Below are 15,951 nucleotides of genomic sequence, written 5' to 3' on the forward strand. Positions count from 1 at the left end.
ACATACACATACACATACACACAGAGTGGGGGTTCGGTGTGCCCCCGGCCATGTCTATCACACACACACACACATGTCCTGTGGGTGGAGACTGATATTCCTCCAATGACGGGTGACTTTAGGGGAATTACTGATGGTAGAGATTATAACATAAAATCCCCGTCCTCTGCTGCCATACAGACGGATTACTACATCCCTTCCCGCTGATGACAGGACATTATCACTATAATACAGTTGAGGTAAAGAGATATTTACTAATATTCAGAGTCTGAGGATTATCGCTGGAGATGATTGTTTATTTTTCTAGCACAAGTTTATAAATATTGGTTGTCACAGGTGAGGTCTGCACATTTGTTGTACTTGAATGGTATTGCACAGGAGCAGTGCGGCCTGGCCAGCGTCTTATAACCTACCGGGGGCCCCTGCTATGAGCCCCACCGCACAGAGGTGCCCGACACCAATTGTTTACACACATTTTAACTTTTATGGAGGTCTAGCCACTGTCAACACCCGTGATATAATTTTACATTCACCACTCTCAGGCAGCGCCACCACCCCTATACCTATTATTTCTAGCGTCTTATAACGCTCAGCATGGATAGAGTCCAGCCACACTACAGGCAGTTTATGAAGTCTATGGCAGGCTGTGCCGGACAGGTACCTGGTGTTTGGGTCCCTGTGCGTTCAGTCCAAGGTGGACCTTCATCTCCGAACGCACAGAGCCCTAAACATGGGTACCGTTTTGCAACGTCTTCAGCCGCAGTCTACCAATAGACTTTGCCAGGTTGCCTGTAGCACAGCTGGCACTGCCCCCATCTCTGCTGAGCGCACTAATACGCCGGCAGGGTCTAACTGCTCCTGGACAGCCCCATGTGCAAAGGGGACGCTGAACCTATTTCTGACGGGTGCTCAACCTGTGTGCAAAGAGCCTTAATGTGATATTAAATGTTTTTATTTTTCACCTGCTTTTGTGAAGTGGTTTTGCACAGAGCAGCCCTGATCTTCCTCTTCTCTGGTCCTCCCGCTGGTGCTCTTGGCCTTTCCCTCCTGCTGAGTGGCCCCCACAGTAAGCCGCTTGCAATGGAGGCACCCGGGCTGGCTCGCTCCCGAGCCACAGCTCTGCGTGTCCATTCTCGCAACAAAGCTGGAGCTCCGCCCCGCTTCCCCTTTCTCTCCTCATTGGCTTTAATTGTAATTGTCTCCTCGCTGCCTGTCAATTGCCTCTGAAAAGCGTTGTGAACGTTGAGCACTCTTTAACCACTTAAGCCCCGGACCTTTAGGCAGCTAAATGCCCAGGCCAGGTTTTGCTATTCGGCACTGCGTCGCTTTAACAGACAATTGCGCGGTCGTGCGACGTGGCTCCCAAACAAAATTGGCGTCCTTTTTTCCACACAAATAGAGCGTTCTTTTGGTGGTATTTCATCACCTCTGCGGTTTTTATTTTTTTGCGCTATAAACAAAAATAGAGCGACAATTTTGAAAAAAATTCAATATTTTTTACTTTTTTCTATAATAAATATCCCCCAAAAACATATATACATTTTTTTTTCCTCAGTTTAGGCCGATACGTATTCTTCTACCTATTTTTGTTAAAAAAAAATCGCAATAAGCGTTTATCGATTGTTTTGCGCAAAATTTATAGCGTTTACAAAATAGGGGATAGTTTTCTTGCATTTTTATTAATTTTTTTTTTTTTTTACTACTATTGGCGGCGATCAGCGATTTTTTTTTTCGTGACTGCGACATTATGGCGGACACTTCGGACAATTTTTACACATTTTTGGGACCATTGTCATTTTCACAGCAAAAAATGTTTATTGTGAAAATGACAGTTGCAGTTTGGAAGTTAAACACAGGGGGCGCTGTAGGAGTTAGGGTTCACCTAGTGTGTGTTTACAACTGTAGGGGGGTGTGGCTGTAGGACTGACGTCATCGATCGAGTCTCCCTATAAAAGGGATCACTCAATCGATACGCCGCCACAGTGAAGCACGGGGAAGCCGTGTTTACATACGGCCCTCCCCGTTCTTCAGCTCCGGGGACCGATCGCGATGGAGCGGCTATAAACGAATAGCCGTGCAGTCGTCCCGGATCGCTCCCCGAGGTAAGCCGCACGCAGCGGGGGGGGGTCTTGATCGGACCCCCCACCCGCTAGAAGGCAAGGACGTATATATACGTCCTTCTGCCTGTCCGTGCCATTCTGTGGACGTAAATAGGCGGGCGTTAAGTGGTTAAAAGGAGGAGGTGGATTTAGACCAGGGGTGGGCATCCTCGGCCCTCCAGCTGTGGTGAAACTACAAGTCCCATGAGACATTGCAAGACCCTGACAATCACAGGCATGACTCCTAGAAGCCGAGGCATGATGGGATTTGTAGTTTCACCACAGCTGGAGGGCCGAGGTTGGCTACCCCTGATTTAGACGCATGTGTCTCAATCTAGCCTTAAGCTGTAGTAACTCAAGCAAATGTGGGTAGTGTGTGCTCCGGTGCAACTCATCCTTACACCCTTTGCGCCCTAGTAACTCGTATGTGCGGCAAGCTTACCAGAATGTTGAACATTTGGACACGGGAACATAGGAGAGAACCTGTACCGAACCCGGGGGGGGGGGGGGGGGGGGGGGGCAGCAGATATTGTCTAAATGCATTGGTCATGTTTTTATTTTTCCTGGAATCTCGGTGTGCTTTGTGTATTTCTTCCACTTCTTCTTCTGTGCAGTCATCCAGTGTGCGACTTTTCCTTCCTGTAATAAAGACCGCTCACTGCTGTTCTCTCTCCTTGTGCAGGGTGACTGGTCTTATCTCCGCCCCCTCCTGTAGCTTTCTGCAGGCAGCTGGTAGTGGGTGGACCCTGCTTGACCCCTCCCACAGCTCAGCTCTCTGCACAGACTCTGGTGATGTCACTGCTATAAGGTAATATCTGGGTTTGTAAAGACAGCGGTGTACATAGAATGTATTTGTATCCTCCTGCTATTGAGGGGTATATGTAGAAGAGAGTTTTTGTGCCTAGAGTTCAGCTGTAAGGTTATATTCACACTCCTATCATCCAGTCTGTTAAAGTCCAGCTTTGGGCAACAAAAAAAATGTTTTCCCATGCAGTGGGGCTGCATGAATGAACTATCCATTTTTTGTGTAGGGGAGAGGAGATGTACTTACCCGATCCTCCAATCCTCCCAGCATAAGACTGCTCTGGCACCCCCATGCTCCAGTGGTCTCCAAAAAGTGAACTGATCCTGACGTCTGTTGATCCTTGTCATCACTGCTGGGTGGAGCCAGCCTTAAAGTGCCAGTACATGTGGAACCCTTCAGGTATAACAACGTCATCACGCCCAGAGCAGGTTCCTTAGACCAGGAACAGTCCACCACTGGGCCATGGGGGGGGGGGGGGCGTTAGACAAAGAATCGAGTGAGCATGAGCTTTCTGCTCCCTTCTAGAGCAGGAGTCTCTAAACATTCTAAACAAAGGGCCAGTTTATTGTCCTTCCGTCTCTAGGAGGACCGGATTTTGGCTAGCGGGTGGACATTTTCCTGGTATCGGTGGGAGTAAACATCTGGTATTAGTGGGAGAAATACTACCCCATTGCTGGTATCATAGGGAGGAATAATGCCCCATTAGTGGTGTCAGTGGGTGACATGGTGCTCCATTGTTGGTGTCAGATGACAGAATAGTGTCTCATATCAGTGGGTGAGATAGTGCCCCAAGGGCCGGATAAAGGCAAGCAAAGGGCCGCCTATGGCCCTGGGGCCACAGTTTGGAGACCACTGCTCTAGAGAAAACAAGCAGTTGTCCTGTGTACAGCCCCACTGCATGGGGGGGAAAACATTTATTTTTGCTCAGAGATGGGCCTTTAGTCCTACATTGATGTGTTTTCTACCATCCTGGCTACAGCCTGGTGCATACGATGAGATTCTCCCATGAATGAGTGTTACATGCATAGTAGGTGAGGTTTAAAAAAAGACACAAGTCCATCCTCTATGTGTGATTATATGTCAGTATTACATTGTGTATCTCTGTATGTTGTGGTCGTTCAGGTGCTTATATAATAGTTTTTTTAAACGATCGATGCCCCCCGCCTGTGGAAGGGAATTCCACATCCTTGCCGCTCTTATAGTAAAGAACCCTCTACGTCAGGGGTCTCAAACTGGCGGCCCTCCAGCTGTTGTTAAACTACAAGTCCCATCATGCCCTCTGCCTGTTTGAGTCATGCTTGTAACTGTCAGCCTTGCAATGCCTCATGGGACTTGTAGTTTTGCAACAGCTGGAGGGCTGCCAGTTTGAGACCCCTGCTCTACGTAGTTTAAGGTTAAACCTCTTTTCTTCTAATTTTAATGAGTGGCCACGTGTTTTGTTAAACTCCCTTCTGCAAAAAAATGTAATCCCTATTGTGGGGGTCACCAGTGCGGTATTTTTTTTATTTATTTTTTGCATGCTAATCACATATCAAAAATTAAGAGTTTACTAAAGTTCTAAAAATTCGGAAGTGATGTAATGTATTTGTATTTTTTGTATGATTTTCTGATCATGTGTATGGGCCATAAGGCCACACACACACACTCAGGTGTTGAGGTCCGTATACTGGGAATGGGCGATGGCTTGTGCCAGGGTGGATTTGTTTTAACCACTTAAGGACCAGGTCTATTTTTTGTTTTTTAAACTTGTTGTTTACAAGTTAAAATCTTATTTTTTTTTTTTGCTAGAAAATTACTTGGCACCCCCATACATTCCCCCCCCCCCCCCAAACACTCTTGAGCAGGGGTCTCAAACTGGCGGCTCTTCAGCTGTTGCAAAACTACAAGTCCCATGAGGCATTGCAAGGCTGACAGTTACAAGCATGACTTCCACAGACAGAGGCATGATGGGACTTGTAGTTTCACAACAGCTTGGAGGAGCGCCAGTTTGAGACCTCTGCCCTAGAGAATAAAATGGCGGCGGTCGTTGCTATACTTTTCACACCATATTTGTGCAGCGGTCTTACAAACGCATTTTTTATATATTATTTTTTTTTTTTTTTTTAAATACACTTTTTTTTTAATAAAACAGTACAGTTAGCCCAATTAATTTTTTTTAAATTGTGAAAGATAATGTTACGGCGAGTAAATTGATACTCAACATTTCACTCTTCAAAATTGACCCTTAAAAATCTCCATAGGCGATGTGTAAATATTTCTACAGGTTATCTATTTTGAGTTGCAGAAGACTTTTGCTGTCGCTCTAACGATCGCGACGATACCTCGCATGTGTGGTTTAAAAAAAGTTCACACCTATGCATTTTTTTAAAAAAAATTTTAGTGCGTTTTCAGTTTTGCAGAAACGCACTACATTCCATTTATTATGTGTTTCCTATGGATGTGGTTCACATCTGTGCATTTTATGGAAAGGGCCAGGGACTTTTTTCTTCTGGTTTTTGGTTCCATAGACTTCGATGGATAAAAAGCGTGTATTGAAAAATGCAACCTGCATAGGTATGAATCAGGACTTAAGTATGCGTTCGCTTCTGCGCGCGGGAACGGGGCGCTTTTAAAGTGTGTTTTTTTTTTTTTTTTTAACACTGTTCTTTAAAAAAAAAAAATAAATCACTTTTATTCCTATTACAAGGGATGTAAACATCCCTTGTAATAGAAAAAAAAAAAGCATGACAGGTCCTCTTTAATGTTAGATCTGGGGTCAAAAAGACCTCGGATCTCTCATTTACACTTAAAATAATTTTTTGGATTTAAATAAGATTTATTTATTGGCATATAACACTCACTTTTTTTTTACCCTGAAAATAGAGGGTAAACTGTGCCTGCGTGTTATACGCAGGGGACTATGGAATTTTTTCCCCCCCTTAAACTTCACTCTTAAAGTTAGGGTGCGTGTTATACGCCAGTGAATATAAATACGGTATTTTATAAAAAAAATTTGCATAAAAAAGAAAAATCATTGATGATTTTTTTTTTTATCCACCCTGGTTTGTGATTCCCTAACCAGCAGGTGCTGCATGCAGGCAGTCCCATTCATGTCTATGAGGATGCTACAGCTGTGTTGGTGGGCGGCCTCATACGGGGTGCGTGCCTTCAGTGCCGCTCACCTCTTCTATGGGTTATATGGAGTCCGGGCGCACTCCTAGCCTGACCTGCACCTTCAGTAGAACACACTGAATGGGGGACATAAATGCTGTGGTGTAAACCAGTCGTCATCAACTCCTGTCCTCAGGACCCACTAACAGGCCAGGTTTTATGTATTACCTTGGGGAGATGCAGACTGGAATACTGCAATCACTGAGCAGCAAATGACGTCACCTGTGATGTATTTCAGTTATCTTGCAAACCCGGCCTGTAAGGCTGGGTTCACACTACGGTTTTCCCGTCCGTCAGCCGCATACGATTTATATGAAAAAACGTATGCGGCTGAAACGGACGGGAACGTATGGCACCGCACATATGTGCGTTTTCCATTAACATTAATGTTAAAGGAAAACGTATGCGGTTGCCATACTGTTTTAAAAACGACCGCAAAACCGTGGTTGAACACGGTTTTGCGTACGTTTAAAAAACGTTTTGCCAGCAAATCGTACGCACCCGGATGCATCCGAGTGCATACGATTTGCAATGCATTCTCTATCTCTACGTTTTCCCGTCCGGGCCCGTACGTTTTCAATACTGAAATCGTATGCGGCTGACGGACGGGAAAACCGTAGTGTGAACCCAGCCTTAGTGGGCCCCGAGGACGGGGTTGGTGACCACTGGTGTAGACCCTAAAGTCGGTTTAGGTTCACCTTGTCACATCAGGACAGCTGTGTCCGTACAGCTGCTGCATCCTCATAGACATGAATGGGACTGCCTGCATGCGGCTCCCGCCGCCTAGTGACACACAAACCAACGCTCGCAGTGTACGGGTCCTTCAGCTGAAGTCCTGAGTGTGGACAGCAGTCTCCACCTTTTGTGTATGTTTTCTCTTGCTGCCTTGTTGTGGAAGGCACTGTGGGTTGGGTGGCAGTCGCATGATGTTTGCTCTGCATGCAGCAATCGTTTGTTTACATAACTCCACACTTGTTGTATCACCACACAGGAGGAGATGTGACACTTCACTTTCCTTTTAAACCAGAGGACATCACTTCCCATTTCTGCCTCTATTTTCTCTCACATGTCACTCTGACAGCTGGTATTGTTTTTTTTTTTTTTTTGTTTCCTGTTGGCCTGATTCTGGATTTTTAGTGTTTTAGCTGATAGTCTTTTATCATGTGAGTGCGCGGCTCGCCGCTCTGCCGGCTTCTGCTTTGTAATTCTCAGATAAATGGGTCATTCAGCCGCATAGGGCGCTCTGTTCCAGGATGAGTTGCAGTGTGGAGGACGCACTTTCCAGGGAAGACTTCAGATTTTTCTTAATACAGATTTTATTTTTATTTATTGTTTTCGTAGGGAGGGGGGGGGGTGTAATATTTACACTGCACTTAACTCTGGTTTATAACATTAAAATTCAATTCTAGTATATATCATTATTATTATTATTATACAGGATTTATATCCGCTTAACGACCGCCGCATGTACATATACGTCGGCAGAATGGCACGGACAGGTAGAACGACGTGCCCGCACGTCGCTGCCTAGACGTGGGTCGGGGGTCCGATCGGGACATGCGGCGGTCGTTAATCGTGCGGGAGCGATCCGGGACGAGGGCGAGGCTATTCGTTTCTAGCCGCCCCCTCGCGATCGCTCCCCGGAGCTGGAGAATGGGGAGAGCTGTATGTAAACACGGCTTCCCTGTGCTTCACTGTGGTGGCTGCATCGATCGTGTGATCCCTTTTTTATAGGGAGACTCAATCGATGACGTCAGACCTACAGCCACACCCCCCTACAGTTGTAAACACACACTAGGTGAAACAGAACTCCTTGAGCGCCCCCTGTGGTTAACTCCCAAACTGCAACTGTCATTTTCACAATAAACAATGCAATTTAAATGCATTTTTTTGCTGTGAAAATGACAATGGTCCCAAAAATGTGTCAAAATTGTCCGAAGTGTCCACCATAATGTCACAGTCACGAAAAAAATCGCTGATCGCCGCCATTAGTAGTAAAAAAATTTTTTTTTATAAAAATGCAATAAAACTATCCCCTATTTTGTAAACGCTATACATTTTGCACAAACCAACCGATAAACGCTTATTGCGATTATTATTTTTTTTTTTTTACCAAAAATAGCTAGAAGAATACGTATCGGCCTAAACTGAGGAAAAAAATATGTTTTTTTATATATATTTTGGGGGGGATATTTATTATAGCAAATAGTAAATTGTAAATTGTTGCTCTATTGTTTATAGCACAGAAAATAAAAACCGCAGAGGTGATCAAATACCACCAAAAGAAAGCTCTATTTGTGGGGGAAAAAGGACGCCAATTTTTGTTTGGGAGCCACGTCGCACGACCGCGCAATTGTCAGTTAAAGCCGAATCGCAAAAAGGGGCAAGGTCTTTAACCTGCATATTGGTCCGGGTCTTAAGTGGTTAAAGTGAGCCTGACATGATCTGAAATGTACCCACTCATATACCTTTCATGACAATACTTTTATGAAGTTGTTTTTAGATCATTTTTTTTATATATATATATATATATATATATATAATAGGAATGAATTAATATTTCAATGCAAATTTGCACCCACACATTGCCGCCATTTGCGTTCTTTCTTCACGCAGAAGAAAAGCGGTGGTATAAAGCCCCCCCTATAAGACACCAGACTGAATGTGGCAACACTTGGAACTCTTATTCAGCTCTGAGCGAGTGAGAAATCCCTTTATAAAAGACTCTGTAACAGTATAAGAAATAATCCTGTTTGTAATGGTATTGGGAGGCCGCTGTTGGAGCCGGGCTCCCCAGTTACACGACTCCAACAATGAGGCCTGTTTGCTGGCTCTGTACTTGTAAAATTCCGTCACTGGGTTGTTGGTGTAAAGATTTCATTGTGTGTCTTGGTAACAGGAGGCAAGGAAGAGTTTAACTGGAAAGTAATGGACTGATTGCTGTGTCCTTTCTTATACAGAAGAACTTCACCGGCTTTGTTTGCATATTAGCTGATCATACACACAATGCCCGTGTCATTTCAGAAAACAATGGCTTGTTATTGGGGCGGGGGGGGGGGGGGGGGGGGGGGAGACGCAATGTTCACGGGGCTTCTGTGCTTTGTACAGTCAAACGCAAGCAAGAATACCTAGTTACCTAACCACTTGCATCCTACATTAGATACAGAAAAAAAAAAAAAAAACTTTTTATATAATTTATGTGTTTATGCTGAGATCCTCGGAAATCAAATGGTGGGTGTTGATTATTTATACATTTATTTTTTTTTTTTTTTGGTCACAGGGTATTTGCACAGCTTTTTTTCTAAACGCAATGATAATAATAAAAATATTCACTTTAGTGAAATTTAACCCCCCCTTGCACCAGCATCTCCCAGCCCTTTAACCATTTGTAGACCGCCTTCATTTACAGACCGAAGTTCATTCTTTTGATAATAAATAAATATACATATATATATTTTAGCAGAGATCCTAGAGAATAAAATGGTGGTTGTTGCAATATTTTATGTCACATCTTATTCCCACAGTGGTAATTTTTTGGGAAAAAATACACTTCAATGAATTAAAGGGGTTGTAAATGTACAATTTTTTTTCCCTATACCTATATATATTTTTCTATACCCATATTTTTTTGTTTCCCCTCTACCTATCTTCCTTTACCTTAGTGCAGTCCTCCTTCACTTACCTCATCCTTCCATTTTGCTTTTAAATGTCCTTATTTCTTCTGAGAAATCCTCACTTCCTGTTCTTCTGTCTGTAACTCCACACAGTAATGTGAGGCTTTCTCCCTGGTGTGGAGAAAGCCTCTTGAGGGGGGAGGGGGCAAGCGGGAGTGTCAGGACACCCACTAACACACAGCTCCTTTCTCTATCTGCAAAGTAGAGAGCGTCCTGACTTGTCTGCTCACCCCCTCAAGAGGCTTTCTCCACACCAGGAAGAAAGCCTTGCATTACTGTGTGTAGTTACAGACAGAAGAACAGGAAGTGAGGATTTCTCAGAAGAAATAAGGACATTTAAAAGCAAAATGGAAGGATGAGGTAAGTGAAGGAGGACTGCACTAAGGTAAAGGGAAGCTATTTAGGAAAAAAATTGTACCTTTACAACCCCTTTAAGAGCCGGTTCACACTGGGGCGAGAGTCGCGTCCCATGCAATGGAACCGTTCTAATAGGAGCGACGCAAGTCGCTCCGACTTAGAAAAAGGTTCTTGCGCGACTTCGGGGGTGGCTCGGGGCGACCAGCATTGACTTCTATACAGAAGTAGTTTTGCTGGTCGCCTCTGAAGTCGTCCTCAGGACAACTTGCAGAGTCGCCCCCGAAGTCGTGCCGCGGGAGTGTGAACCGGCTCTAAAGGAAAAAATACGAAACCGTAACGTTAGCCCAATTTCTTTGTATAATGTGAAAGTTGATGTTGCATCGCAAGAATCGTGAGAGAATCACAATTTTTATTCTAAGCAAAAACATTGTGATTCTCCTTTTATCCTAAATCGTGCCGCTCTAGTTCATGATCATGTGACCACTGTGATTGGCTGTCATGGCGGTCACAGGATCGGAAAGCTCCTGATCACAAGCAGCAATCAGGAGCGTGTGCGCGGGGCATGGCTGTGTTTGCGGTGTGGTACGCAAATATGCAGTCGCTCAGCGCCAAGGCCCACCCTCCGAGAGGCTGCATATTTGCGTACTGCCACCATGAAGGGGTTTAATGCAGAAAAACAACAATATAATACACAGTTGTTTGGTAAAATATGAAAGATGATGTTGCGCCCAGTAGTAAATCGATGTCACGTTTTAAAATTGTGAACGCTTACGGAATGGAGCCAAAACTTGTATTTCTCCTCTAAACTACGGCCCAGGCGAGGATTACTTTACCCCACAGCAAGTGCGCACATGCATGACATCTCACAAACAATGGCAGTAGCCGTCTGGGAAATATCATCACATTGGGTGCACACAAGCTGTGCGGTCTCTGCCGCTTGCACAGACATGCCACGTAGGTCTCTGCCAGGTACCCAGAACCTGGCAAAGAAAAACATGTGGCGTGTCTGTATATGCGCTGGATCACTGTTACAGATGCCATTGCTGGATAAAAAGGGCCAAGAGAAAACATTTGCTTGAAGCAAAACAACGCTGAAGTAAATATTTCACTTTAAGAAAAAGGATAAGTGTGAGTAGCGTGGCCAGGATGTGGAGGCGAGAAGATGTACCTGGGTGGGGGCGCCTGCCTACCTGCTAGGATCCTCCCCTGTTTTCTGTCATCCTCTGCCTGCTTACAGCACCTGCCCTGGCCTCCGATCCTCTACTCATCCCCAGCATTTGGATCATGCCTTCCAAGTAGGGTTGTCCCGATACCACTTTTTTAGGACCGAGTACAAGTAGCGATACTTTTTTTCAAGTACTCGCCGATACCCAATACCGATACTTTTTTTTAATCTCATGTGACAGCGGCACGTGTCATTTTTTTTTTTTTTTTTTTTTCTTTAACAATTTGTTTTTCATTTCTGACAATTTTTTATTATTATTTATTTATTTTATTTATGATTTCGCGTGTCAAGTGTGTTTTTTTTTTTTTTTTTTTTTTTTTTTTTTCTCCTTTTTCTTTTCTACAATAATTTTTTTTTTTTTTTCTCCTTTTCTTTTCTACAATAATTTTTTTTTTTTTTTTTTCAGCCCTGTTGGGGGGCTTTGGTGAGATATCAGGGGTCTTAACAGACCCCTGACATCTCCCCTTTGAGACAGAGAAAGGGACTAGGGACACATGTTCCCCAGTCCCTTTCTCGGCAGCATCAGCTGCGCTGAAAATGAGTGAAGACAGTCGCTTCTCTTCATTCATAAACTGAAACATTGTAATCACAGTTTACAATGTTTCAGTTATGTGAATAGACAGAGTCAGTGATCACTGACTGTGTCTAGTGATCACTGACTGTGTCCATTCGGAGCAGTAAGGAGCCGGATTTACCGCCTCCTACCTCCGCTCTCCATCGTGACAGTTCCAGGGGGTGGAGGAGGAGCACGGAGGGAGAGAGAAACACGACGGGGGACACGGAGAGAAACTAGGGGGGGACACGGAGGGAGAGAAACATGGGGGACGGGACGGAGGGATACACGTAGAGAAACACGGGGGGGACACGGAGGGAGAGAGAAACATGGCGGGGGACATGGAGGGAGACTGAAGCAAAACAGAGGGGGGCTGGAGGGGGACTCGGGACAGTCAGTGGTGATCGTGTATGGGGGAGTTGCAAGACCGATCACTGCTGATTTTAAAGCAGCGGAAAGCTGGGGGGGGGGGGGGAAGCGGAGAAATTACTTTTAAATCTATACAGCTGTGATCGGTGCTTGTAACTTCCCCATGCACTGATCACCGCCGACAGAACTAGTATCGGGTGAAGCATCGGGAGCATTTGCCTGAGTACAAGTACCCGGGCAAATGCTTGGTATCGGTCCCGATACTAGTATCGGTATCGGAACAACCCTACTTCCAAGAATTGCTCCGCCGTCTCCAAGCAAGCGTCGGGCCGTGGCCTTGTGTGCTGAAGCCATTTTGGCGGGGAGACTGCAGGCCTTGCTGGCGGGGATTGAAGTCGCGGCCCAACACCATCTGAGGATACGTCTCTGACCTTGAATGCTATTGAACAAAGCAAAAAAAACATCTTGGCGCCGGTTCACACCAAGGCGACCTGGCTGCCTGACAAGTCGCGCTCCATTCCGGAATCGTTCTAATAGGAGTGACTCAAGTCAGAAAAAGATTCCTGTACTACTTTGGGGGCGACTTCAGAGCGGTTTGCGTTGACTTCCATACAGAAGTCATTTTGCAAGCCGCGCTGAAGTTGCGCTGTATGGGGCGGCTTCAAAATCGGATGACTTTGAAGCCGTCGCTGTGTGAACCGCCACTAACTGGTTCGAATTGACTGGTTGGCAGAAGAATGCAATTTAATCAGGAATGATCTTGACAAGATCGGTGGAGCCGGACACCCAAACCTCCGCTATAGAGGACATTACCGTGTTAGCCCCCCCCCCCCCTCCCCCATGGTGTTCCTGGTAGTCGGAGACCAACGTCATTTATTGCTAAACACCTCTGTATGTAGTCGGTGGCTCGGTTGTCTCATGGCTGCCTGGACAAAGCACAACACACACTATTTTCATCCTTTGCTACACAAATATCTGCCTATTTTTGTCGCGATCATGTGATTCTGATCATGTGCAGTTTTCTGTATGGTGTGGCAGACAGTTGGTCATATGATCCGTCTTCTAGAGATCGGAGATATAGTTCTATATTGATGTCGGTCTCGTTTACTAAGGTTTATGGTGCCCAGGCTGGACTCCTCCCAAGTGCCTGGGTATTCGGGGTTCCCAAACATTCATTTTTTATTAAAGTGGAACTTTATGTACGAAACCAAAATGGCTGAACAGGCAGAACTTTTAATGCAGAAGGCACATGCTTTGTCTCTTCTGAATTAAAATAACCCCACCTGCCTGTTTGTCCCCATACAGTGAGCTGCGCGCGCAATCGTGTGGGAGTGACATCATATTGGCCTGGCCAATGAAAACGGCTGGCGCTCGATTTCTGGAAGCCAGCTGATAAAAGATGACTGCGGCGGCATTATGGAGGGGAGTATAGTTCCGCTTTAAAGCGGAGTTCCACCCAAAAATGGAACTTCTACTTTTTGGAATCCTCCCCCCTCCAGTGTCACATTTAGCACCTTTTAGGGGGGGGGGGAGAGCAGATACCTGTGTAATGCAGGTGTTTGCTCCCATTACCGGGCATAGATCACCGCGTTGACCTACGCCACGTCCGTTGCCTAATCCCCCCGCTGTCTTCTGGGAGATACACGGGTCCCAGAAGGCAGCAGAAACTAGTGGGATCGCGCAGCGCGACTTGCTCATGTGCAGTAGGAAGCCAGGAAGTGAAGCCGCAAGCCACTTCACTTGCTGATTCCCTTACCAAAGATGAAGGCGCCTCCACCCCGAGAGTCGAGGGACAGATCGGCTTTGGGTGCTGGCATCGCGGGCGCCCTGGACAGGTAAGTGTCCATATATTAAAAGTCAGCAGCTGCAGTATTTGTAGCTGCTGACTTTTAATATTATTATTTTTGGCGGAACTCCGCTTTAACGTGGTTCTAAAGGCTCATGGTTTGTGGTTGTTAATAGGGTTGTCCCGATACCACTTTTTTAGGACCGAGTACAAGTACCGATACTTTTTTTCAAGTAGTCACCGATACCGAATACCGATACTTTTTTTAAATGTGTCCCCAAATGCAGCCATGTCCCCCCCATATGCAGCCATGTCCCCCCCATATGCAGCCATGTCCCCCACATATGCAGCCATGTCCCTCTAGCCATGTCCCTCACCTATGCAGCCATGTCCCTCTAGCCATGTCCCTCACATATGCAGCCATGTCCCTCTAGCCATGTCCCTCACATATGCAGCCATGTCCCTCTAGCCATGTCCCTCACATATGCAGCAATGTCCCTCTAGCCATGTCCCTCACATATGCAGCCATGTCCCTCTAGCCATGTCCCTCACATATGCAGCCATGTCCCTCACATACGCAGCAATGTCCCTCTAGCCATGTCCCTCACATATGCAGCAATGTCCCTCTAGCCATGTCCCTCGATGCAGCGGCGGGGAGGGAAATGGGGGGGAAAGTATTCTATTTAGGTATCGGGGGTATTTGCGCGAGTACGAGTACTCCCGCAAATACTCGGTATCGGTCCCGATACCGATACTGGTATCGGTATCTGGACAACCCTAGTTGTTAACCTCAGACATAAAATGTAAACAAAGCATATCCCTCTACAGTGTGTCCCTTTCTCAATCCAGAGCACCAAGTGTCATTTCTGTCTGCTGCCTCCTTCTACTATCCACATAAATCACTTCCCAGTGTGTGCTAAATCTCTAGATTGAAGGTGAATATTGCTGCAAAAGATGGTTTTATTTGATCTTTAAACGGCCTATTCATTTCTATTGTGTTGTTTTTTTGACTGCAGTTCTGCTTTTATATCCCAGAGCAGAATGTTTTGTTCTTTATGAAGTAAGGTCTGCCAGCCAATGCTTGGGAGAGGATCAGCCATGGAATGGTTAACCTGCATTTCGCAGGCTGATTTATATGCAAGGAGGGCGCCGCTCATTAATTGGGAAGCTGACAGCAGCTTGAATTAGAAGTGAAAACGGCTTCAAAGGCTCAGTATGAGTGCAATTACTGGGAGCAGGCACCTGTACGTCTCTGCGTGACGCCTGCCCGGCACAGCCAATAACCGCACGTCTCGTGATATCAGCCGGGGGAATCCCCGCCGACACTCCGCTCACTACCTCACCGCTATAGGTCTGTACAATTACACAGAGATCTAAGGGATTCATTAGCCTCCCTAAATTGTAGTCAATGGTTCACATGCCATTCCCCACCTTCATTACACCTCCCGCCTATCCAAATTTGATATGCCGGTTATGTTATAAAAGAAAAGGAGAGTATTCCACAAATATATTGTTTTAGGTATATAATAAAAAAAAATGGAGATTTACCGTATACAATTTTGGGTTGTCACCAGCATAGGAATAGAAGGCAAATCTTTCAATGGGGACACTAGTGATAATCTAGGATCCTCTCCCTTTTGGATGAATTTTCTATGGGACAGGAAGTGAAAGGAGAATTCTGGGATAAATCGAACTAATCTTTTAAAAATGCTCCCTCTCCCCTCTCCTAACACACATGCTGATTAACCCGTATAAGAAGGATGGATATACTTGCCAATTTTAACCACTTGCCGACCGGCCCTTAGTAAAAATACGTCTTTTACTTTTTTTTACGTTTTAATACCAATGCTATGGGAGCAGCTAGCCGCCATAACCCCGGTATCTTCTTCTTTTTTTTTTTTTTTTTTTTACTATGTGTGATTCCATGTCGGAT

At 45.4% G+C, this 15,951-nt stretch overlaps 1 protein-coding gene across 3 annotated transcripts in view; it reads left to right on the forward strand.

Moving 5' to 3' along the window:
* The window catches only part of USF2 (upstream transcription factor 2, c-fos interacting), a 37,091-nt gene that overhangs the window by 5,735 nt on the left and 15,405 nt on the right, over positions 1–15,951 (forward strand). For 2 of the 3 annotated variants that reach the window (XM_040327251.1, XM_040327252.1), the window contains exon 2: positions 2,782–2,907. The exons of the other annotated variant lie outside the window; for it this stretch is intronic. In XM_040327251.1, coding sequence (XP_040183185.1) covers positions 2,782–2,907 — 126 coding nt within the window. The remainder of the gene's footprint in view (positions 1–2,781; positions 2,908–15,951) is intronic. 3 annotated transcript variants of the gene reach the window in all.

The sequence above is a fragment of the Rana temporaria genome, chromosome 10 (genome assembly GCF_905171775.1).
Source record: "Rana temporaria chromosome 10, aRanTem1.1, whole genome shotgun sequence".
In the NCBI taxonomy this organism is placed as follows: domain Eukaryota; kingdom Metazoa; phylum Chordata; class Amphibia; order Anura; family Ranidae; genus Rana; species Rana temporaria.